Source organism: Prionailurus viverrinus, chromosome F1 (assembly GCF_022837055.1).
Source record: "Prionailurus viverrinus isolate Anna chromosome F1, UM_Priviv_1.0, whole genome shotgun sequence".
NCBI classification, from domain to species: Eukaryota; Metazoa; Chordata; class Mammalia; order Carnivora; family Felidae; genus Prionailurus; species Prionailurus viverrinus.
In genome coordinates this window covers 60917293-60942518 of record NC_062577.1, presented here as the reverse complement: position 1 = coordinate 60942518, position 25226 = coordinate 60917293, and the positions used below count along the sequence as shown (strand labels likewise).

Genomic DNA, 25226 nt, shown 5'->3' with positions numbered 1-25226 from the left:
GTTAGGCGGCTTCTCTAGATTGGTGTCTCACCCTAGCAAAAGGGAGTGTCCTTCCTTCCATCTTTTCCAGAATATTTTCTCATTACTCCATCTGCAAGAGTAAAGCGGACATTGAAAATGCCCAGGTGAGCATCAGCCACCTGTCAGGCACTCATCAGTCACTTCTCTTCTGTGATCGTATTTCTGTGGGGCTCGAACCCACGAACCGTGAGATCATGACCTGAGCCGAAGTCGGACACTTAACCGACTGAGCCACCCAGACGCCCTATGATTTCTTAAAATCCTACTTGTTATCAAAGACCTGTGTCTAAAAAACAATTCTTTTCTATTCTTTGAAATAATAAAATCTTAAATGACTCAACATCCAGGTTTCAGCTGAGAGTGAGATTGAATCAGCAGCCTCAGATTCTCCACATCTATTTAGCCTTACTATTGTTAACCAAACTTGCCTGCGAGCCGGGCTGCGTGTTGCAAAACTTAGAGCAATAAAACTATTTATAAATCCAAACACCTTCATGAAGACCTGTTTCCTTGGTTTCACTTATGTAAGCCCACAAAACTATCAGTTGCAAGTAACTGAGGGTAGCAAACACAAGTGTTTTCAAATGCCTAGACTTTTTTGAACGTTATGTGATTGACAAGCAGCCAAGTTTAATGCCGACTGAGAACTGCTGACATTTCTGCAGAGAAAGTGACACCCGGAATGGCAAATAACGTTCTGGACACCAACCTGCGAGCTCGATCTCCGCCCCTCCTGCCTCCACTCCTGCCCTTTTTTTTTTTTTCAGGGGGAGGGACTCCTCTACTTAATCCAGATCTGTAGGACAGGAGTCCATTTGATGAATAAAAGGTACGCTAGGCTTTTAATAGGCTGGGAGGCATTTGGTAGTCTCAGACCCCATTACCCTTGGAAGGTTCCTTTATGCTCTAAAACGCTTATTCAGGGATTCCCTTTAGAACCTGAATCTGACCAACCCAGTGGGCACAGAATTACTGCAAAAATAATATTTCAGAGAAAGCGACGTCAGTGCCCCGAGAAGAAGGTGTAATTCCCCGACATTGATTTTAAGTGCGATTCAAGAGCCACGGTGTTTCAGAGGAAAGAGTGCTTTCTGACCCAGTAGCAGCAAAGGCAGAGGTTTGGTCTTTAATCTGCCTGCAGGGAACCCTGGGTGCTGGATTGTGCAGGGAGGTGCTTCTGAACATGGCTTCCGTGTTTATGAGTCTCGAATTTCAGATTGTGACACTGCAAAGCAGTCTTCTAGGCGCTAGTGCCGGTGATTTAATTCTTAGAAGCAAGAAAGTTACTGGCCATCCCTAGAGTTGGGCTCCAGATCCCAAACTAACACTCCCCACTACAACCTCAGGGCAGAGCAGGGACCAGGCCCAGTTCACTCGGCTTTCGGAATGAATTTTAACCCCCGCCCAGTCTTACAATGGGTCCCCTACCTGCAGTTCACTTGTTCTCAGTTTTTGAGGCAATAATTACAGTTACATAAGCAGATGTCTGTTTGGTAGTTCAGGAACTCAGTTTGAAGAAACGAGTAATAATTTTGTTAATCCTATCCTTTTTAATGATCTTTCAGGAGCTGTTTGAGATCAGTGAACCAGAACTCTTCTGCCCATCCCATGAAAAAGCCACCCTATTTGTGGGCAGAATTCTCAGGGAAAGAGTAGGCAGGCCCAGAGAAAAGCAAGTCTAATACCATCCATCTCCGAACAATTGTGGAATGAGCCAGGTTTCCTGAAATTCTCCTAGGAGGCTATCAAAAGCCCCAGAGGATCTGAACTTGAGAAAAAGTAGGAACTTGCCCAAATAGATAGTGTAGACCTTTGTAGCATAGGCCTCAAAATTTCCCAGGGGATCAATCTCATCTGGTCACCTTTAAGAGAGTCTTTGTTATTGTATATGAACTATATTTCAATAATAATGATAATAATAGTAATAATAAATCATTGTGGATGGTTAGGAATTCAATATATAAACTAGAGGTTGAAGAGAAGTGACTGTGTTTCAGAGACGAGGTCTTAGCGGGACTATTTTTGTGTTTGAGGACATTAGAAATCCTTTGCTGCTGGGGCGCCTGGGTGGCGCAGTCGGTTAAGCGTCCGACTTCAGCCAGGTCACGATCTCGCGGTCCGTGAGTTCGAGCCCCACGTCGGGCTCTGGGCTGATGGCTCAGAGCCTGGAGCCTGTTTCCGATTCTGTGTCTCCCTCTCTCTCTGCCCCTCCCTCGTTCATGCTCTGTCTCTCTCTGTCCCAAAAATAAATAAACGTTGAAAAAAAAAATTAAAAAAAACAAAAGAAATCCTTTGCTGCTTAGCACCCTTTCTGGAACCTTTCTGGGATGGCACTTTCTCAGGTTGGAGCCAAGAATGGTGGAATTTTCAGGAAGCAGAGTGTTAGCTGATGACATAATTAGCAGGTATGAGAGGTCAGCCTTCTTAACACTAAGGTCACTTTCTGTATTTCTCATTGTCTGCTGGGTGCCGGGCAGGTGCCGTGCTAGCTCTGGGTGTGAGTAGTGGTGAATGAAACAGACCTGCTTCCTGACTTGACCGAGCCGATGATCTAGTAGGGAAGACATACATCAGTAGACAAGAAAACAGTCCAGTGTTTAATTATGCACGTGACAGGTGCTTTGAAGAAAAAGGGCTGACATGACTTGGGGAGATTACTTGAGTTTTGGTAGTAAGGAAAGGCCTTTCGGAGGAAATTCACTTGCATGATATTTTACCCAGTATAGTTTTTTTTTTTATTGAAGGATAACTGGCATACAATATCCTATTAGTTTCAGGTGTATATCGCAGTGATTTGGTATTTTTATACAAAACGATCCCCACAAAGCTAATTACAGTATTGTTGGCTATATTCCTCATGCTGTACATTACATCTTGACTTATTAAGTGTAAGTTTGTGCCTCTTAATCCCCCTTCACCTATTTTGTCTGGCCAACCCCCCCCCCCATCCCTCTCTCTTTTGTTAACCAACATTTACAAACACACCAACAGTTTGTTTTGTATTATCTACGAGTCTTTTTCTGTTTTCTTTGTCCTTTGTTCATTTGTTTCTTAGATTCCACACATAAGTGAAATCATACAGCGTTTGTCTTTCTCTGTCTTATTTCACCAAACACAGTACCCTCAAAGTCCATCCATTTGTCTCAGATGGTAGGATTTCATACTCTTTTATGGCTAATACTTCATTGTGTATAGGTACCACACCTTCATTAGCCATTTATCTGTTGATGGGCAGTTACATATCTTGGCTATTGTAAATAATGCTGCAGTGAACATCTAGGCACATATATCTGTTCAGATTTGTGTGTGTGTTTTCTTCAAATACTCAAAAATGGAATTGTTGGATCATGTGACAGTTCTGTTTTTAATTTTTTGAGGAACCTCTATACTGTTTTCCATAGTGGTTGCACCAATTTACATTCCCACCAGCAGTGTATAAAGATTCCCTTTTCTTCATATCCTTGCCAAAAATTGTTATGTCTTGTCTTTTTGATAGTAGCCAGCCTGACAAGTAGGAGGTGATATCTCGTTATGGTTTTGATTTGCATTTCCGTAATGATTAGTGATGTTGAGCATTTTTTCATGTGTCTGTTGGCCATCTGGATGTCTTCTTTGGAAAAAATGTCTCTTCAAGTCCTCTGCCCATTTTTTAATAGGGTTGTTTATTTTGTTCACATTAATTTGTGTAAGTTTTTTATATATTTTGGATATTAAGCCCTTATCAGGTGTATGATTTGAAAATATTTTCTCCCATTCAGTAGGTTGCCTTTTCGCTTTGCCAGTGGTTTCCTTCATTGTGCAAAAGCTTTTTTAGTTTGATGTAATCTCTTCTGTTTCTTTTAGCTTTTATTGCCCTTGACTGAGGAGACTCATCCCAAAAAATATTCCTAAGACCATGTCAGAGAGCTTATTGCCTATGTTTCCTATAGGGGTTTATGGCCTCAGATATTACATTCAAGTCTTTAAACCATTTTGAATTTATTTTGGGGCATGGTGTAAGACAGAGGTCCGGTTTTATTCTTTTGCATGTAGCTATCCAGTTTTCCCAACACTATTTATTAAAGAGACTGTCTTTTTGCCATTGTATATTCTTGGCTTCTTTATCATAGATTAATTGGCCATTTATCCATGAATTTATTTCTGGGCTCTCTATTCTATTTCATTGATCTGTGTGTCTGTTTTATACCAGTACCATACTGTTTTGATTACTGTAGCTTTGTAGTATAGTTTGAAATCAGGCAGCATGACACATCCAGCTTTGTTCTTCTTTCTCAAGATTGCTTTGGCTATTTGGGTCTTTAACGGTTTTATACAAATCGTCAGATTCTTTGTTCTGTTTCTCTGAAAAATGCCATTGGTATCTTAATGGAGATTGCATTGAATCTGGAGATTGCTTTACTTAGTGTGGACGTTTTAACTGTTAATTCTTCCAGTCCATGAGCACGGTATATCTTTCCATTTATTTGTCTTCATTTTCTTTCGTCCGTGTCCTATAGTTTTCAGAGTACAGCGTTTTACCTCCTTAGTTTACATTTATTCCTAGGTGTTTTATTCTTCTTGATGTAATTGTAAGTGGGATTGTTTTCTTAATTTTTTTCTGATAGTTTGTTATTAGCATATAGAAATGCAACCAACTTAATTTTGTATCCTGTAACTTTACCGAATTCATTAATTCTAATAGATTTTTGGTAGAATCTTTAGAGTTTTCTATATGTAATATTGTCATCTGCAGATGGTGACAGTTCTGCTTCTTTCCAACTTGGATTGCCTTTTATTTCCTTTTCTTGCCTAACTGCTGTGGCTAGGACTTCCAGTACTATGTTGAATAAAAGTGGCGAGAGTGGGCATCCCTGTCTTGTTCCTGATCTTTGAGGAAAAGCTTTAGCTTTTCCCCATTGAGTGAGTGATGCTAGCTGATGGTGTGTTGTATATGACCTTTATTATGTTTAGATATGCTCTTTCTATACCTGCTTTGTTGGGTGTTTTAATGCATCTATTGAGATACGATTTTTACCTTCAATTTTGTTAATGTGGTGTATCATGTTGATTGAGTCATGGATGTTGAACCATCCTTGCATCCCTGGAATAAATCCCACTTGACTGTGGCATGTGATCATTTTAACATATTATTGGATTCAGTTTGCTAATATTTTGCTGAGAATTTTTACATCAATGTTCATCAGGGATATTGGCCTGTAATATTCTTTTCTTATGTTGCTTTTGTCTGGTTTTTGGCATCAAGGTAATGCTGGTCTCGTAAAATGAGTTTAGAAATGTTTCTTCCTCCTCAGTGTTTTGGGATAATTTGAGAAGGATAAGTACTCTTTCTTAAATGCTTGGTAGAATTCACCTGTGAAACTGTCTTCTGCTGGATTTTTGTTTGGGGAGAGTTTTTAATATTAAGCTGTTGATTCAATTTCATTACTTGTAATTGTTCTATTCAGGTTTTGTTTTATTTTTGAGAGAGAGCATGAGTAGGGGAGGGGCAGAGAGAGAGGGAAAGAGAGAATCTTAAGCAGGCTCCACACTTAGTGCAGAGCCTGACATGGGGCTTGATCTCATGACTGTGAGATCATGAGCTGGGCTGAAGCCAAGAGTCAGATACTTAACCAACTGAGCCACCCAGGCATCCCAAACTCAAGAGTAGATTTTCTAAATATTCATGATCCAGTCTTGCAAAGTTTTGTGTTTCTGGCATTATTTCTTTTAGATTTTCCAATTTGTTGGTGTATAATTGTTCATAGGAGTTTCTTAGGAATCTCTGTATTTCTGTGGTATCAGTTGTTAACTTCTTTCGTTTCTGATTTTATTTGGGCCATCTTTTTTTCTTGATGAGTTTGACTAGAGGCTTATCAATTAGAAGAAAAAAACTTTTACATTGTTCTATTATTTTTTTAAATCTCGACTTCATTTATTTCCTCTCTCATCTTTCCTTCCTTCTGCTAACTTCGGGCTTTGTTCTTTTTCTAGTTCCTTTAGGTGTGAAGTTAGATTGTTTATTTGGGATTTTTCTTGTTTCTTGAGGTATGTATGCCTGTATTGCTATGAATTTCCCTCTTAGAACTGCCTTTGCTCCATCCCATAGATTTTGGAAAGTTGTGTTTCTATTGCCTTGTGTCCCAAGGTATTTTTAAATTTTTTCTCTTTGATTTCTTCATTGATGTATTGGATATTGAGTAGCATATTTAGTCTCCACTTATTTGTAGGTTTTTTTTTTTTCTCAAGTTTTCTTATTGTAATTGATTTCTAGTTTTGTTCTATTGTGGCCAGAAAATATGCTTACTTGGTAAGATTGCCTTCTTCTTGAATTTATTGAGACTTGTTTCGGGGCTGAACATGTGATCTATCCTGGAGAATGTTCCATGTACACTTGAAAATGTTTATTCTTTTTTTTTTTAATTTTTTAAAAATTAACATTTATTCATTTTTGAGAAACAGAGAGAGCACTAATGGAGTTGGGGCCCAGAGAGAAAGGGAGACACAGAATCTGAAGCAGGCTGCAGGCTCTGACCTATCAGTCTTGATCCCGACACAGGGCTCGAACTCAGGACATCATGACCTGAGCTGAAGTCAGACACTTAACCGACTGAGCCACCAGTTGCCTCATTTTTAAGTTTTTTTAAATGTGTATTTATTTTTGAGAGAGGGAGAGGGAAGGAGGGCACCCAAGTGGGGGAGGGGCAGAGAGAGTGGGAGACACGGAATCAGAAACAGGCTCCAGGCTCTGAGCTGTCAGCACAGAGCCTGATGCAGGGCACGAACTCAGGAACCACGAACCACGAAATCATGCATGACCTGAGTTGAAGTCAGACACTTAACGGAGTTACCCAGGCACCCCTTGAAAATGTTTATTCGGAAGGGAGGGAAGGAGGGAGGGAAATGTGTATTCTTAAGTTTTAAGTCCATTTGGTCTAATAAGGCCAATGCTTTTGTATTGATTTTTCTGTCTGATCTGTGGTTATAAGTAGGATATTAAAGTCCCCTACTATTACTGGCAGCTAGATAGGCACAGGCCAGGCGTCCCTGGGAGTGCCATTCTGGGGTTACCCTGGGGGGATGGACAGCTGGAGCTGGGGTGGCCCTAGCAGGCTGGCCCTGTTCTCACCTGAGCTATTATGACTTGATGGGGGGAGACGTAAAAAATGGCACTGGCTGGCACCTCCAGCCATGTCTCCCTTTCCTGGCGTTCTCTGTGTGGTCCTTCTGTTGTTTATTGTGCAGAAGCTGTTCAACCAATCCTCAGTTCTTCCTTAGGAGGAATTGCTCTATATGTATAGATTCAGTGTGTCCACGGGAGGACATTGAGTTCAGGGTCTTCCTATGCCGCCATCTTGGACTGCCAATATTTTAAAGGTTTTAAATATTTTAAATTCTGCTTTTGCAACACTCCAGGAAGTTATGGAAGGGAAGAAGCCCCATTTTCTTCTGTAATCCCTCACAGTTTAAAGCACTCAGTGAATGTTGACTGACAGTTTTGTAACCCATCATATGTTGTCCATGTTCCTTTAGAAAATGCTCCCTAGGTCTTATTGGATACGGCCTAATTATGGTCTGGGACCTGATGTTTATAAGAGTTGGTAACAGTACCTGGCCTGTAATCAGTGCTCAAATACTGGTGAATGAATGAATGGATCAATGTAGGTTACAAATTGAGTTTGGTTTCTCAGATAAAGGCACTCTCCGTGATCTGATGAAACCACAGACCTTCCCTTTTCTCCTCATGCTCATCCTTCTTTTTTTAAATGTTTATTTATTTTGAGAGAGCATGCATGTGTGTGAGTGGGGAAAGGTCACAGAGAGAGGGAGAGAGAACAAGCAGGCTCCGTGTTATCAGTGTGGAGCCCGATGCGGGGCTTGATCTCATCAATCATGAGATTCAAGACCTGTTCATGCTCCTCCCTCCTCCTCCCTCTCTCCTCCCCCCTTTCCTCCCCCCCTCCTCCTTCTTTTTTTAATGTTTATTTATTTTTGAGAGAGAGAGTGGGGGAGGGGCAGAGAGTGAGGGAGACACAGAATCCAAAGCAGGCTCCAGGGTCTAAGCTGTCAGCACAGAGCCCGACACGGGGCTCGAACTCACAAACCATGAGATCATGACCTGAGCCAAAGTCGGATGCTAAACCGACTGAGCCACCCAGGCGCCACCATGCTCATTCTTCTTAACCCACATGCTCCCATCACTCCTTCCCCAAGAGTGATACCATTTGGTCCCATCTGTCTTTTGTCTGTAGACAACTCCCAAGTTACAGTGCTAGCCCTGTTCTCTCCGGCCCATCAGGCCTCACCTGTTTCCTATCGTTTGCTGCTCTTCTCTGCTAAATGTCCTCCTGGCATCTCAGACGTGCCCGCGACTCTCCACTTGAGGGCTGCATGGCTTGCCCCTCACTTTCTGACGTTTTTACTCAGAGATCACCTTCTAGGAGAGGCGCCCTGGGCACCGTGTCTAAACCCGCATGCCCCTCCCCACCCACCACACTCGCTAACCTCCTTCCACGCTTTTGTGTTCCTCTGTAGTACTTATTTAACATTCTGTATACTTTCCGTCTCTGCCTCCTCTCTCGTTTTATAAGAAGGAAGCTCTGTGAGGACAGGAATTTCTTTTCCTGTTTTGTTCACTCCTCTGTCCTCAGTGCCTGGCACGTGGTAGGAATTCAGTAAATGTCTGTTGAATTCATGACTATTTATGTATAATGTTCAGGCGCTAGACATCGTATAGAAGAGGTAGTGACCAAGTCAGGTACTTGCACCGATGCATACTGTCCCCGCGAGCAATTGCTAGAAATGCAGACTGATGCCAATGTGTCCTGACAGTGATCAGATTCCAAGAGTGGTTCTGGCACCGGTGATGTGATTTTCTGAGATGAACCCTTTTTTTTAATGTATGTATTTATCTTAGAGAGAGAGAGAGAGAGAGAGAGAGAGAGAGAGAGTGAGCCGGGGGAGGGGCAGAGAGAGAGGAGCGAGAGAGAATCCCAAGCAGGCTCCATACTGTCAGCGCAGAGCTCGACACGGGGCTTGAATCCACGAACCATGAGTTCGTGATCTGAGCCCAAGTCAGACACTTAACCAACTGAGCCACCCAGGCGTCCATGAGATGAACAGTTCTCGAGTTCAGAAAGAAACAATATTCCCAGCATAGTGGGGTAGTTATAAGAATGTATTCTGAAGCCACACTGCCTAGTAAACCAGTGAGGTTCTGTCTTGATTAATATAGTAGTAATAAGGGTTTTTTTTTTTTAACCTATGTGAATATTACACGAGATGTGGGACTATCCCTGTGCCTTGCAGATTGTCCAGCATCCTGACCTCTGCCCCCTGAATTCTAGTAGCTCCCCTCATTCATCATGACCACCCCAAGTAAGGGTTAATGGTTTTTGTATACGCTATTCCAGGCCCCCACTTTTTTGTGTGAAATTATTATAGATCTGAATAACTAGATAGGCTCTTTGTCATTTGACTCCCAATTGCTCAGTGCCCATAACAAGTTCTGGTTTGTCTTTTTAATTTTTATATATATATATACATATATATATATATTGTTTTAAGTTTATTTTTGAGAGAGACAAAGCACAAGTAGGGAAGGGCGGAGAGACAGAGAGAGGGAGAATCCCAGGCAGCTTCCGCACTGCCAGCACAGAGCCCAATGTGGGGCTCAAACCCACGAAGCCACGAGATCATGACCTGAGCTGAAACCAAGAGTCGGACACTTGACTGAGCCCCCCCAGGTGCCCCCCAAATTCTGGTTTGTCTTACAGCTAAACATGATATTGCTCCCTCCCCCAGGTCTCCCTATCTTTGGACACTCCCAGCCCAAAGTTCTGCCCGCCCCCCCCCACTGCTTTTAGTTTCTTCAGGCAGAGGGCAGACATGGGGGTCGCAAGGAGCTCTTTTGCTTGTCCGTGTTCCTTACGTCTCCAGAAAGACTCTTCAAGTCGGAAGTACCTACTGTGTTTCCACCCGTAGTGTGACTGTTAGGGTCCTTGCCAGCTGAGCGGGGAGAGGTTCTAGCTGCCCCACCTTTGGAAGTGCCAGTCATTTCTTAAAGGAGCCAAAGCTCTTTTCTGTAAGTATTTTGACAGTTCAATTAAGTAGAACATTTATATATTGGGTATGAAGAAAAAGGTCAGTGGCGGAGTTCTCGTGGAAGGTTTCCAACAAGGGGGACTTGAAATGGACCTTAGAGGGTTAATAGAATTCGGAGAGAGAATTTGGGTGAGAAAGAGCAGAAAGGGCGGTTTTTCCAAATAGAGGAAAAAATACCAACAGAGATACAGTGCATGGTGTGTTGGGATGGTCAAAACCAGGACTCGAGTTGAAAATTGGCGATAAGATGGACCAGGCGTAGTGGCCCCAGCTTATGGGAGTTCTTGGGAGCCGCCGTGCTGTGACCTTGTGCCACTTCACTCTTCATTGTATTCCCTTCCCTCCCCTCCCCCTGCTCCTTCCCTCCCTACCTCCTCCCCTCCCATGATGTCTCCCCTTTTGGACTTCCTTCCGTATTTTTCCTTTTGTTTGTTTTGCTTGAAGGTATCTCTTGTGGTCTGTGAATTGGCGGATTTTTATCTACTGTCCATGCAACCCCACACCCCCCCACCCCCCCCCAACCCCACTGGGTTCAGGCATAGATACCGATAGCCTGTCACTGCCTGTCACCAGCTTAACTTACACGGAGCCAACTACCTCTTGTTAGGATTAGTGTCTGATCCCGAATAGAAATCTGTTTTATGACACATGCTTCTTTGCAAAGCATTGAAGTCTTGTGACTTCTTAAAATCAAACTTCCTGTGAAACGTCTGCATCTTTAAATTCTGTTTACGGTCAAGGTTCTGGTGTGGGCTAGCCACCAGCCAGCTAACCGTCTCCTTCCTGGCAGGCCGTTCTCGGTTACTGTGCGTTTACAGGCTGTTCAAAATTCCACATTGCCTGGAGTCTTTCCGCCTCCAGGGTCCAGGCACATTTGCTGCTTCCCCAACCCTTCTGAGCTTTCAGAATCACATTTTAGCGTTCGTATCTGAAGCCCTTCATTCCTTTTCCTTTTTATGTGTCTGATGAATTTTGTTTTTGAAGTATCCTTTTTTTTTTCCTACACCTTTTTCCTGACTCAGATCAGGGTTTCATCTCATTCTCCTGCTCACTTCAGAAGGCCCAGGACGGAAAAGGACTTTCGTCACCTGTGCAGTAGCCACATGTTTGCTGAGAGGTGACGGAGAGCGAGCCCTTCACCTCTCGTTCCATGCTGTTCCTTTTGGGCCAGCTTTCCCTGAACAGTCCAGGTCTTTTTTTTATTAAGTACCCCAAAACAGGTTAGCCGTCCTGTCACGTATCTCGGCTCTCGGCTGTCCTGTCACAAGGCTCCCGCGCTTGACGCTCTTAGACGAGGGCGCTGCGCGGGGACGGCGGGGACCTGGCCCGCAGTGGAGGTGCGGAGTCTGTTACTCACACTGAGGCGCGAATCGTGGGCAACAGTTGAAGACGCTGGCCTTTCAGGGACGATGAGTTGTTGACCACACTCACAGCCTTGGAGTGAAAGGTAACAGGAGCCTCACCTGCCCTTTCGAGGGGACTTTCAGAGCCTCTCTGCTGCTCCTGCAAGTGTACCGTGTGAACAGACGCCCGACAGCCCAGGCGAGGGGTCCCGAGTTACCATACGCTGTTTCCCAGTCCGTCCTCCTTTAATCAGAATAGTCAGAACCTCACCAGTAGTGGTGAGATGCAGGGGTGAGTACTGAAACACCGAGAGAACTCTTGACCGAGTCCCACGGAGCGGATGGAAGATTACGCTGCAGCCCCTCGACTGTCGTGCAGAGGTCTGGGTAGCCTGGGGCTCCTCGTGGCAGGTCACTTCACGCCCGGAGACCCCAGCTTGTCACTCAGAAGGGGCTTCCTGAATCAATCCGGCTCAAGGCATTCCCATCCTCGCTGGCGGCCTTCCGGTGGCACCCGTCGTTTCCTTGCCCCAGAAGTCGTTGCTTCCAGAAAGGAGGAAAGCACCGAACCCGTCTTTATGGCCGCCTAGACCATCCTTCGTCTGAGTCTCCCGGCTGGGCTCAAGATGGCAGTGCCGTTGCAGCCACGGCTGGGGACTCCCGGGTTTGGGGGCCAGGCCACAGCTTTGCTTTTCCCTCAGGGCATCTGAGCTTCTGTCACCAGGTCCTCCGTTTCTTCTCAGCACTTAAGGTATCAGGGAAATCCAGTTATCGGTGTGAACCACCGCGGGCACACGGGCTGTAGTGACTTTTGCAGGTGGCTTGGGCCACGTACGAGGGAACCTACTCCTGATCTCAAAATTGTCATCTGGATCCCACATTAGTCCAGAAAAGCAGTAAAAATTAATAACGTACGTCACGTGTCTCTAACACATGTGCTTTCCGTAATCTGGGCACGTATGCCCCAGCGTGCACGTGAGCATGCCTGCACCCCCCCACTCCCCCACCCCCCGCAACACACACAGTTTTTCTGAAACGGGGAGTAACTGTGGTTCCAAAAGGAAACGATTGGTGTGACCCCTTGAAATCTGAGCCCAGCCGCACGTTCCAAATGAAATGGCTCCAAATGCACGGGCAGGTTGTCTGTCTTCCAGAGAGCCGCAGCTGCCCGAGAAGCGGGGAGAGAAAGCACTTTGGTAGGAAACGTTGGCTAACTTGCAGGCATTCGGATTTAATTCTCTGAAGATGAGCAAACGACTTCCACAAGGTGCTCATATAGGAAGATCCCGACTCCCCTCCTCCCGCACACACCTACAGCTGCCTCTGGAAAGTTTCCCTCTGCTTCTCCCCGACAAAGGGTAGAAAGACCCCATCCGGACGGGTGAGAGAGGCAGAGAGACGCAGGGGTGCCAAAACCCCGTCCCCGGCACAGCGACGCACAACAGGGAAGGAGCTCACCAGCCCGCGGCCTCTGCCCGGGAAGCAAGGGGTCGGCGCCCCACATCAGGCCCCTCGAGTCCTGCACTGGAGAGACAAGCCCAGAACATCCGGCTTATTAGGAAGTGAACGGGGCTGATTATCCAAAGAACCCAAAGGACTGTAGAAACCGAGGTCCCCTTTCAGAGAGCTTGCCTGCAGCCTCATTCACCCCGACCCAGTGCACAGACAGCAGTTTGACAAGTGCTTAGACTAGATGAGAAGGAAATTCACTTGCCGATCTAAAAGCAGCAGCTGGAGGGGAGACCGTCGAAACTCTCCCGGAGGAGAGGCACTGGTGAGGCCAGTTTTGCACCCGCTGCCACCCCCCCCCCCCCCGCCCCCACCAGCACGCAGGGAGGAGACCATCCTGCTGCCTCACTGCAGCCAGAGAGTGCCTGTAGGCAGGTGCCGCGCTCCCCTCTCCCTGGCAGCTGAGCGCAGCATTGTCCCACCCCCAGCCAGTGCTCCGGCACAGGAAGGCGCCCTCCTGCTACAGTCCTGATGCCCACAGGCGGGCTCATCTTCCGGCTGCCTTTCTGAAGCCGGCGAGCATGCCACGCCCCGTACGCTCTCCACTTGCCTAGTTGAAGCCAGCAGGTAGGCACAGTCTACACGGTGCTGCCCTTGGTTGCCTGGCCCTAGTGCCAGGGGGGCTGCCGTTCCTGAGCTCCAGGGGAAGGTAACAGTGGAGAATACAGTTCCTGGCGGGCCACCACCCCTAGAGCACTGCACAGACAGCAGTCTCCCTGGGGAAAAGGCCAGCTACCCTCGAGCTCCTGCCTGGGCAGTAGGCTTCAGGTTGCCCACACAGGGAGAGGCTGATAAGGTGCTCCCGGAGAGCATAAGCCAGGGAGATACCTCTGTGTCCACTCCTCTGGCCTCATGACAGATCTATAAGACCTCCCAGAAAGGAGATTATTCGTTCATCTGGAGCCCCACTTGTTAAAACTGTTGCCCAGGTGACACTTCCAGATCTCCTGGTCTGGCGGCCAGCACAGGGATTACGACTATCTCTTTGCATACTTTTTCTTTTTCTTTTTTTTTTTTAAGAGAGAGAGCGGGGGGAGAGGGCCAGAGAGAGAGAAAGAAAATCCTAAGCAGTCTTCGCCCTGATGCAGGACTTGATCCCACAATCATGAGATCATGACCAGAACTGAAATCAAGAGTTGGACACTCAACTGAGCCGCATAGTTTAAAAGCTCTTGGCCTGAGGGATTTCACTTTTAATTGCCTGAACTCGGTGTTAAATGAGATTCCTCCCCTGGGAACACTGACAGGTCTTGGCACACTCTCAACAACAGGGACACATCAAGACGAAATCAGGTGGTGTAGACTGTCCCAAAGGTTCAAGAGATAATCATGAACCAGGGCAAAGTTGAATGAGAAGCTTCATTACCTACAGAGGCCAATCCTTCAAGATTGAGAGAGAGAGAGAGCTGCTTTGTCTAATACATAGAAACACATGGGGAATCAAACAAAATGACACAGAGAAATATGTTCCAGATGAAAGAACAAGACAGAACCTCAGAAAAAGACTTTAATGATACAGAGGTTCAGAAATCTGATAAAGAATTTAAAGTAGTAGTCAATAAAGGTGATTGCCGAACTCAGAGGAAGAATGGATGAACACAGTGAGAACTTTATCAGAGAGAAAGAGAATATAAGAAAGGACCAAACAGAACTCAGAGACCTGAAGAGAAAAATAACTGAGCTGAAATATGCTATAGGGGTTCAACAGCAGGCAGAATAACACATTAAAAGGCTCAGTGAGCTGGAAGACAAGGCAGTGGAACTCATCCAGACTGAGAAGCCGAAAGAAAAAAGAATTCTTTTAAATGAAGAGACCTTAAGGGACCAAAAAGACATAAAGTAGAATTACATTCACATTATAGGGTTCCCAGAAGGAGAAGAAAGAGAGGGGCAGAAAATTCCCCTAACCTGTGGAGGGAAACAGACCTCCAGATCCAGGAATCCCAGAGAGTTCCAAGCAAGATGAACCCAAAGAGATCCACACCCAGACACGTTATAATTATAATTAAAATTTATAATTAAAATACTTAAAGACAGAATCTTAAAAGCAGCAAGGGAAAAATAAATTGTTACATACAAGGGCAACCCATTAAGGCTATCAGATTTTCGAGCAGAAACTTTGCAGACCAGAAGAGACTGGCAGGATGTATTCAAAGTGCTGGAAGGAAAAAACTTCCAACCACAAATACTCTTCCCAGCAAGGTTATCATTCAGGATTAAAAGGAGAGATAAAGAGCTTTCCAGAGCTTTAGCTAAAGCTACACCTTTCCAGAGCTTTCATCACTACTAAACCAGCCTTTCAAGAAATGTTAAAGGGACTTCTTTAAGCTACAAAGAAATGGCAGTGATTAATAACAAGAAAACCTGTGAAAGTAAAAATCTCACGAGAAAAACTAAATCTATAGTAAAAATAGTGGATTCGTTCACTTACAAAGCTAGTATGGAGGTTAAAACACAAAATTAGTAAAATCAGGGGTGCCCGGGTGGCTCAGTTGGCTTTGATTCAGGTCATGATCTCGCAGTTTGTGGGTTCGAGCCCTGTGTGGGGCTCTGTGCTGACAGCTCAGAGCCTGGAGCCTGCTTCAGATTCTGTGTTAACCTCTCTGCTTCTCCCCTGCTCATGCTCTGTCTCTGCTGCTGTATTATGTTTATCCAGTACACCCAGAACACTCTCTAGGATAGATCACATATTAGGCCACAAAATAGATCAGTAAATTCAAGAAGGTTGAAATCCTTTCAAACATCTTTTCTGACCACAATAGTATGAAATTAGAAATCAGTTATAAGAAAACTAGAAAAACTGCCAGTACATGGAGATTAAACAACGCATTACTGAACAGCTGCTGGGTCGTAGAAGAAGTCAAAAGGTGAAAATACTTAGAAACAATTGAAAACAAACACAAATACCACAAACTGTAAGATGAACAAAAGTGAGGAGAGAAGTTCGTAACGATACAAGCTTACCTCAAGAAACAAGATACATCTCAAACAATTTAACTTTACGTTTAAAGAAACTAGAAGAAGAACAAACAAAGGCCAAAGTTAGTACAAGGAAGAAGGTAAAGATCAGAGCCGAAATAGATGAGATAGGAGACTAAAAGGATAATGGGAAAGATACCTGAAACTAAGAGCTGGTTCTTTGAAAAGGTAAACAAAATAGACAAACCTTTAGGTAGACTCACCAGGAAAACAGAAGGCTCCAATAATGTCAGAAATGAAAGTTAAACTAATAGCACAAAAATAAGGATCGTAAGAGACTATTATGAACAATTATTTGCCAATAAATTGGACAATCTAGGAGAAATGGATAAATTTATAGAAACACAATTTTCCGAGACTGAACCAAACATAAAGAAATAGAAAATCTGACTAGACCAATTATTAAGATTGAATCAGTAATCAAAAACTTCCAAACAAACAAAAGCCCGGGGCAGATGTCTTCCCTAGTGAATTCTACCAAACATTTGAAGATTTAATATCTATCCTTCTCAAACTCTTCCAAAAATTGAAGGGGAGGGAACGCTTTAAACTCATTTCACGAGGCCAGCATTACCCTGATGCCCAAGCCAGACAAGGACACTACAAGAAAAGAAAATTATAAGACAGCACCCCTGCTGAACACAGCTGTAAAGATCTTGAACAAAATACTGGCAAACCCAATTCAGGAATACGTTAAAGTGATCATAGACTACAGTCAAGTGAGATTTATTCCAGGGATGCCAGTATGGTTCAACATCCACATTAATCAACATGATACACCACATTTATAAAATGAAAGATGAAAATCATATGATCGCCTCAAAAGATGCGGTAAAAAGCATTGGGCAAAATTAAACATCTGCTTATAAAAACTCTAAACAAAGTAGGTATAGAGAGAGCAGACTTCAACATAATAAAGGCCGTCCACAACAAACCTACAGCCAGCATCCTACTCAGTGGTGAAAAGCTGAAAGTTTTTTCTCAAAGACCAGGAACAGGACAAGGATGCCCACTGTCACGTCACCACTTTTATTCAAAGTAGTATTGAAAGTCCTCACTACTGCAGTTAGGCAGGAAACAAAAGGCATACGCATTGAAAAGAAAGAAATAGGGGCGCCTGGGTGGCTCAGTCGGTTAAGCGGCCGGCTTCGGCACAGGTCATGATCTCGCGGTCTGTGAGTTCGAGCCCCACATCGGGCTCTGTGCTAACAGCTCAGAGCCTGGAGCCTGTTTCAGATTCTGTGTCTCCCTCTCTCTGACCCTCCCCCGTTCATGCTTTGTCTCTCTCTGTCTCAAAAATAAATAAACGTTAAAAAAAAAAAAATTAAAAAAAAAAAAGAAAGAAATAGAAGTGTCACTATTGGCAGATGACATAATACTGGGCCTAGAAAACCCTCAAGATTCCACAAAAAAAGGACTAGAATTAACGAATTCAGTAAAGTTGTAGGATACACAATCAGTAAACAAAAATCTGTTGCGTTTCTATACGTGAATAACGAACTATCAGAGAAATCAAGAAAATAATCCCAATTACAGTTACATCAAGGAGAATAAAATACCTCCAAGGAGGTGGAAGACCTTGCACTGGAAACTGTAAGACGTTAATGAGAGAAATTGAAGAAGATACAGACAGATGGAAAGATATTTCATACTTAGGGATTAGAAGAATTAACATCGTTAACTCTCCATCCTAACCAAAGCAACCTACAAGTTTGGTGCCATTCCTATCAAAATGCCAATGGCATTTTTTCACAGAACTAGAACAAGTAATTCTACAATTTATGTGGAACCACAGGAGACCCCGAATACTCAAAGCAATCTTGAGAAAGTCCAAAGCCAGAGGTACCATGCTCCCTTATGTTTAACTGTACTGCAAAGCCATAGTAGCCAAAACAGTATGGTACTGGCACAAAAACACGTGGGTCTGTGGAACAGAATCAAGAGCCCAGATACGAACCCTCATATATGGTCCGTTAATTTTTGACAAAGGTAGCAAGAATATACAATGGGGAAAAGACAGACTCTTCGGTAAATGGTGTTGGGCAAGCTGGACAGCTACGTGCAGAAGAAGGAAATAGGACCATCATTTTATACCATATACAAAAATTAACATGGATTAAAGACTTGAAGACCTGAAACCATAAAACTAGAAGAAAACGTTAACATAAGTGGTAAACTCCTTGACGTCACTCTTGGTGATGTTTTTTTGGATCTAACTCCAAAGGCAAGAGAAACAAAAGCAAAAATAAGCAAATGGGGGGCGCCTGGATGGCTCAGTCAGTTAAGTGTCCGACTCTTGATCTCAGCTCGGGTCATGATCTCGTGGTTCGTGGGTTCAGGCCACATGTTGGGCTCCTCACTGACAGCACAGAGCCTGCTTTGGGATTCTGTTTCTCCCTCTCTCTCGCTCTCTGAAAAAAAAAAAATTTTTTTTAAAGACGTATATATATTTATACGTATGATGGAACAGTACTCAGCCATAGAACAAATGAAATCTTGCCTTTTGCAACAACACGGATGGACTTAGTGGATGTTATGCTAAGTTAAATAAACAGACCCCAAAAGACATACTCCACTCATATGTGGAATCTGAAAAAATAAACGAAACCAAACCCAGACTCCTAGACAGAGAACAGACTGGTGATTGCCCGAGGGGGAGATGGGTTGGAGTGGGGAGCAAAATAGTAAAGGAATCAGGAAGTACAAACTTGTAGTTCTAAAACAAGTCGTGTGGCTTTCATGTACAGCATGGGGAATGTAGTCAGTAATATTGTGTTAGCTTTGGTGACACATGATGACTAGATGTACTGTGGTGGTGACTTTGCAATGTATATAAATATCAAATCACCAAGTTGTACACCTGAAACTAATATTTTATGTCCATTATACCTCAGTTGTTTTTTTTTTTTTTAAGCTAAGCAAATTACTTAGTTGTCACCGCATAGTGGCAGGACTCCTAAAATTGAAGTGTCCAGAGCGACGGTCTTAAAGAATAGGTAGGGTTAGTCAGTGCGCACAGTTCTTCCTCTCTAGTAAAGTGGGAAAGAAGGAAATCAGCTCCAAGTGTAATAGAAGACATTTGCAATACTTGTAATGAGAAATCAGTTATCCATGGAGACTATGTTAAAAATTACAGCAGGTAACCAACCAAGAGAAGTGGAGGGATGGAATCTTCCATTAGCTTTGAAATAGACTAACATCTGCTCAAGGAACTTAAAGTTGATAGGTTATTAGATCCAGTAGTTTTCAACTTTCGGGAAGTCATAGACCCCACTGAGAATGTGATTGGGGCCCTTCTCCAGAAAAATAAGCACACAGAAGTTTGCATGCAATTTCAAGGAACGTATGGACTCCCTGAAGTCTGTACATTAGACCCTAATTTCAGACGCCCTGGATTAGCGCATTTCTGTAAATCCTAACCTGTGACACACTCCATGGCTCAGTGTTCCCAAACATAACAATGGAATCTGAAGATCAGATGTCAGACTCTGGATTTCCCTCCTCTAGATTAATAGTACTTGGCATACACAGTGTGAAAGTAAAACAAAAAAAGAAAAATTCTACTTTTAAATTCAATTCCTGGTCCTGGAGAAGCCCAGCGTGTAATTTCAAAAGTCACCGGTGGGCTGCGTATCATCTTCATAAACAGGTAGTAAGCTCAGCCCTTGCCCGATCCCCCTCCCAGCTCCGGATTCACAGGGGAAACGCTAACGGACACGCAGGCGTGAATTCCGCACTCACACACCTTCTAACTGCATTGCCGTGAATGTCCAGCTGGCCTTGATAGACTATCCGCTTACAGTTCCCTCATCAGTTTTATGCCCGAGTTTCATTGACTTCAAGTTGGAAAGTGAGTACCCAGAATTACAAACCAGGAAATAATTTGGCTCTCTCCCTAAAATAGTTTTCATCCTCTTAGGAAGTAAGAGCATGTGTCTGTATATGTTGAGCTCATGATGAGTGTCACGTGTCAGGTAAGTGTGGCTCTGTGTGGTTTTCCTGTTCCCTCTGCAAATAGCCTCTAGTTTACCTGCAAGTCCTGTAGCACTCTCTCTAATCCCAAATGGGAAATGCACTTGTCTCTTGTACCAGGAATCAAGGACTCTGGAATGGGAGTCCCTTCACGCGGAAGGGGAGCGATGGGGACCTCTGGGCAAGAGCATCACTGTCATGTCTACAGCTTTTCTTTCTTGTGCTTTATGCTGCTAAGGCAGACCTTTAAAGTCGTAGCTGGGAATCTTAGCGAAATTAGAAACATGACTGATGAATGGGAGGCAAGTAGTCTCGGCCCAGGTCTCCTTGCCACCCACATGGTAGGTTTGTTCTTTTGACAGTTACTCGTTCCCACTGTTGGAGGGGAAGGGAGCGCTTAAGCATTCTTGCCTCCAGCCGCCACCGAAATCTTCCTGTGATGTCTGTGGACAGAAGCTCTGGTGTTAACTCGGCCACTGCTCCGAGACCTTACTGAACCGACGAAGGCGGTTTGGGAGCTGGAACCGAGGAGGACGGGCCATCTCAGCACCTAGCCCAGCCGCAGCCCTGCTTGGTGACTGATGGAGTCCCTCTGTTCCCTTGAAAGCGTATTGACAGTTCACAGCCGTTAAAGCTTCTTGATGTCTTTCTGGGATCGAAGCTGATGGCAGAATCGCACACTCTGTTGAATATTGATTCCGTATGTGTATTCCTCCCGCAGAGAACGTGATCAACGGGCAGGATTACGAAGTGATGATGCAGATTGACTGCCAGGTGATGGACACCAGGATTCTGCACATCAAGAGCTCGTCCGTTCCTCCTTATCTCCGGGACCAGCAGAGGAATCAGACCAACACCTTCTTTGGCTCCCCTCCTGCAGCCACGGAGGCAGCCCACGTCGTCAGCACCATCCCGGAGTCGTTACAGTAGTGACGTGGGGCTGCGTGGGAAAACAGTGGGACTCTGCCAGACCGCAGAGCGGGGAGAGATGCTCCGTCCTGCCTGCTTGGTGGCGAGCACAGAGCCGCCTCGCCGCGGGGTTCAACGGAGTGGGAAAAGCTGTTTTTCGCCATCTGCCCTTCCACTTGGAAAGCACTGAAATTCAGACTCGAGGGAGACGGCATTTCTCCAGTGGCAGCTGCCTCCCTGTCCTCCAGTGCTGCCTGGGGTGGACTGTTTCCTGTACTTTCTGAATTGCTGTCTCTTCTGTATTTCTGTTGTGTTTAAATAGTCATCTTTACAGTAAGATCCCCTTCCCTCCTCTGCCATTTCACTTCTTGATAAAGAGATTTTTATTTACAGCCGTGCAGCACGCCAAGTGTTTCCGCGGATGAGCGTTCCCGTTGACTTCATGCAAATCCGTTGCGGATATTGTGCTGATTGGAAAACAGATTTCAGAACCGGAACAGCCAAAAAAACACCCCCCAAAAAGGTCAAAACAATGTGGAGCTTTAGGCAAAAGGGGGGAGAAAAAGACTCCTCATTGGGGAAGGTTGGTCTTTACCTGGGATTGTGGTTCAAACGTGACACTGAATGTGTCGGGCGCCACAGGGAGGGCGGCAGGTTGGAGAGGACAAAATGCGAGAGCGAGGTGGGCCGTGGGAGGAGGGGCAGCTCTGTGAACACACACGTGGAAGACACGGCAGGTTTTGATGCGCTTGTTGGAGTTTAAGCCACAGCAACCATCTATGCTGAGGCCGCTGAGCGTTAGCGTCTGAGCCTGTACGCTCTCATTACTAGCCTGGTGCGGGTTCCTCAAGGACCCCGGGACAGATCCTTCACTTGTGCCGTGAATTCCCACCCGCTACCCACCTTCTGCTGATAGTGACGTGAAGCAAACGGGTTTTCTTTTCTCTTGAGAACCGACAAGTACTTATTCCTTAAGACTATGCAGACAGGCGAGCTTGGATTCCTGTTTGGCCAGTGCCTCCCATAACTCGGCAATAATTTTCAGCTTCTCCAGGGAAAAGACAGTGAAGGAATTCACTTCTTTGTCTTCCCAGATTAAAAAAAAAGAAGAAGAAATAGCCCTACCACGTTCCTTTGTATCTTATTGTACTTTGACTACTTTTCTTTTTCTCTCTGATGTTCTGCCTTCGGTTTCTTGACTGAGTCTTCCTTATTCTCGTCCTGCGAAACTTTGCAAACGCCGCTTCTCACCCTAACCGCCCGGGCCGCCTCTTCCTGCAAATCCTCCAGGGGACCGTGCGGCTGGGGCGTTGTCAGCCCGCACGGTCAGGCCTGCCTTCGAAATCTGAAGACTCGCTCAGGCTTCTGGCTCTGGATGGTGATGCCCCTCTGCCCGAGCTAGTGGGATGCTCTCCGAGGAAATCAGTTTAACTTGCGCGTGCAGGGTCGGGGAGAAGCGCCCTGCTGCCTGGGTACCCGGCCGTCTGGAGTTGGCCGTGATAATGAGCCTCGCTCTGCCCCACGCACAAGCCTCCCAGAGTCCGGGGCCGTATCCCGGCAGGGCCCGTCTTCCTGGGATGCTCCACTTGGAACGGGCACCAGGACGAGAGGGCCGTGCCGAGACCCACAGGTCACGGGACCGCCTTCTCTTGGAGTCTCTTCTCCGTCCCCGTGCCTTCCGTCCGTCGCGCAGATCAGCTGAGAAAGCAGTGGTGGCCGTGGCCAGCGGGAAGGTGACCTCGTTCCCCAGCCCCCGGCCTGCCAGAGCTGCCCACCAGGGCGACCTGCGCGTGCACCTCCCCGCCTGTCCCAGCTCTCCCTACCCGTCCGCCGGCAGGTGGTGGTCATGCCATCGGCCCCCCCAAAGGCCTCTCCTCCAGGTGGACGTGCGGGAGGGACAGCAAGGAGTCATGACCTTCAGCGGCAGCCTGGGAGCCCCTCCCCCCCACTCCCCCTGCTGACCCTCCAGCTCCTCGTGGTTTCCTGGCCTTGACTTGGTGTTTGGAGATGAGGGAGCGGGCTTCTCAGGGTGCAGTTTCAGGAAGCGAGCGAATGGCCGCTGACAATTGCAAAGAAGTATTCCACCGTCTGAGTTTCCATCAAAGCCACTACTCCCTGGGCCCCACAGTGTTTTTGATCTAACACATGTAAGGCTCCCACCAGTGAGGGCTGTCGGGAAATAGCAAGCGGCTACACCTGATTCGTTAATACAGCAAGCTGGTGTTTTGGTTTAGTGTGTTGGTGAAATCGCCTCTGGGGGGTTGCAGCCAGGAGTTCTGCCCCCAGGATATATATGTGTACATATCATTTTAATTTATTTTTTAAGTGGGGTTTTGCAAGCTGGCAGGGACTTGGTTAAACTAGAGCGGGCAGTCCCCCCGGGAGGTACAGGACCCTGTCCCCCTGGGGCCGCCCCCGCTGCAGTCTTGGGAAGTGATGATGGGGACGGCCAGGAATGGTCCTTCACCTGGCGGCAAATCCCACGTTTTTAGGCTTTTAATGGAAGTAGGTGTTTCCCCGTGCGAACTACTGAGTCAGACGTAGGGGCTCCTTCCCCAGGGGGGCGTTCAGCTCGCTCAGAACAGATAACGCAGCTGCGTTACAGTAGTAGGTGTAGACGGCCTCTTTCCAAAGTGAGGATTTGTTAAAAGGATCATCTCGAATCCAGTGTTTGCCAGGCTTGTAGTTGAGAAGCTTTACGTTAGGTTATTGAGTGTCAGGGTTTGTCTTTTCACAAGTAGAAACCAAAAAAATCTAACAAAACTAACTGTTTTCTAAATGACTGCAGCCTCCCAACACCAAGTTGGCACGGTTTTGCCTTTTCTTGTTAGCAAGGAGTAGACACAGAGGTATTTGAAAGCAGCAATGTTCTGTGAGTCATTCTTGAATGTTCTAAATAAACATTACTTAGAAACAGACAAGCAACTTGGGATTCAAACTGATTTTTCTATCATTTTTAAAGAGACACTGTCCCGACTAAACCTTCCTGGCTGGACCCTTCCTGCCGGGCAGGAGCCCGGTCATCACAGCAGTGACCCTGACAAGACAGCCGTTGCTGTGGCATTGGGGGTCCTGGACACTGGACGGCTGTCCAGCTCCTGCAACTTTTGCACTACTTTCTGACTCCTGCCATTTTCCTAAAGCTCAGGTTGTGAAACTCGGCAGAAAAATAGCACAGGGAAAAACCCGTATTCGACTTCGCGACACCGAAAAGTTTCAAAGCAACTCCCACGTCAACTACCTATGAGGAGTGACCCCTTTTTTACTGACGAGCCAGAGTAAGACCCCCGTCCCCTCCAGTCCGACCTCCCGCAAGCTGTCCACCCAGGAACGCCCTCTCTCCACTGCGCACCGATGGGCCGACTCCGGGCTCCTGCAGCAGATCCGCGGGAACCGAAGCTCCAATGGAGCCTTTTATACTAGCCGCTGATTTATACGAACTAACCTCTCAAGTACGACTGCCGACGCCAGAATTGATAGATGGTTATTACCACCTGTGCACCCCACGCTCTTAACCAGAATGTTAGTTTTGCCCATCCTGAGTCATTCTAATCTACAGAAAGTAGGATCTTTGCTGCTGATATGAACGCTAATTACGTACGTTAAAAACAAGAATAAAGCCTAAAGAAAGGAAATGTGAGAAATTTTCGTTTCTACCCCTAGTAACATTTGGGGAGGGGGGCAGTTTCTGTGCCCCCCCCACCCCCCACCCCTAGGGGTTATGGTCAACTTTTTATTTTCTAGGAAAACAGGATACTGGACTGTGCAGAAGGATGTTGCTGGAGTCCAGACGGAAGTATGCACATAACAGAAATGCCGTGTTCTGTTCCCCCCAAACAGAAATCGGAACGTATCCTGTTAACTTCTATTTTTAGTGACGAAGCTGAAAACAAAGTCTATTTTAGATAAGTCTAGAACTTTGAGCAGTTTGTTCTAAATAGCTGTGTTACCTGTCGGGTTATCTGTCAGAATAATCTGTATAAAAAGAAGGGCAGAGGCATCTTGATCGGGAAATTTGGTCCTGTGTGTGGATCGTGTCGTGGCTAGCCACTGGCGGATAACGGACACCAGTCTCGACATAATGGTTTGCTCACTTTAAGCATTAAAGGTGCAGCACATTAAAAGCCTCCATTATATTAGTTGGGGGAACCAAGGAGTAAATAAATCCTGGTCTGTCATTTGCCAAGGTCAACAAACAGCACACTGTGTTGCTTCTTGTGCCCAGTGCAGCTGGTGACCATTAATTAAACCCGGAGGCTTGAGACGGCCCCCACATGGGAACCCCAGAGAGATGAGCAGGTTGACTTTCACAGTGAATGCAGATTGGACCATTCCCCTCACCCTCGGCCCTAAATGCCAGGCCAGCCACCTGGATAAGAGATGAGGGGGACATAGAACGGTGGGTGAAAACCG

At 45.7% G+C, this 25226-nt stretch overlaps 1 protein-coding gene across 3 annotated transcripts in view; it reads left to right on the top strand.

The window, feature by feature from the left end:
- Positions 1-21205, top strand: part of ATF6 (activating transcription factor 6) — a 199461-nt gene extending 178256 nt beyond the window's left edge. For all 3 annotated transcript variants that reach the window (XM_047839838.1, XM_047839837.1, XM_047839840.1), the window contains one exon: positions 20626-21205. In XM_047839838.1, the coding sequence (XP_047695794.1) occupies positions 20626-20834 (209 nt within the window). In that variant the 3' untranslated portion in view covers positions 20835-21205. The remainder of the gene's footprint in view (positions 1-20625) is intronic.
- The last annotated feature ends 4021 nt before the right edge of the window (positions 21206-25226 follow it).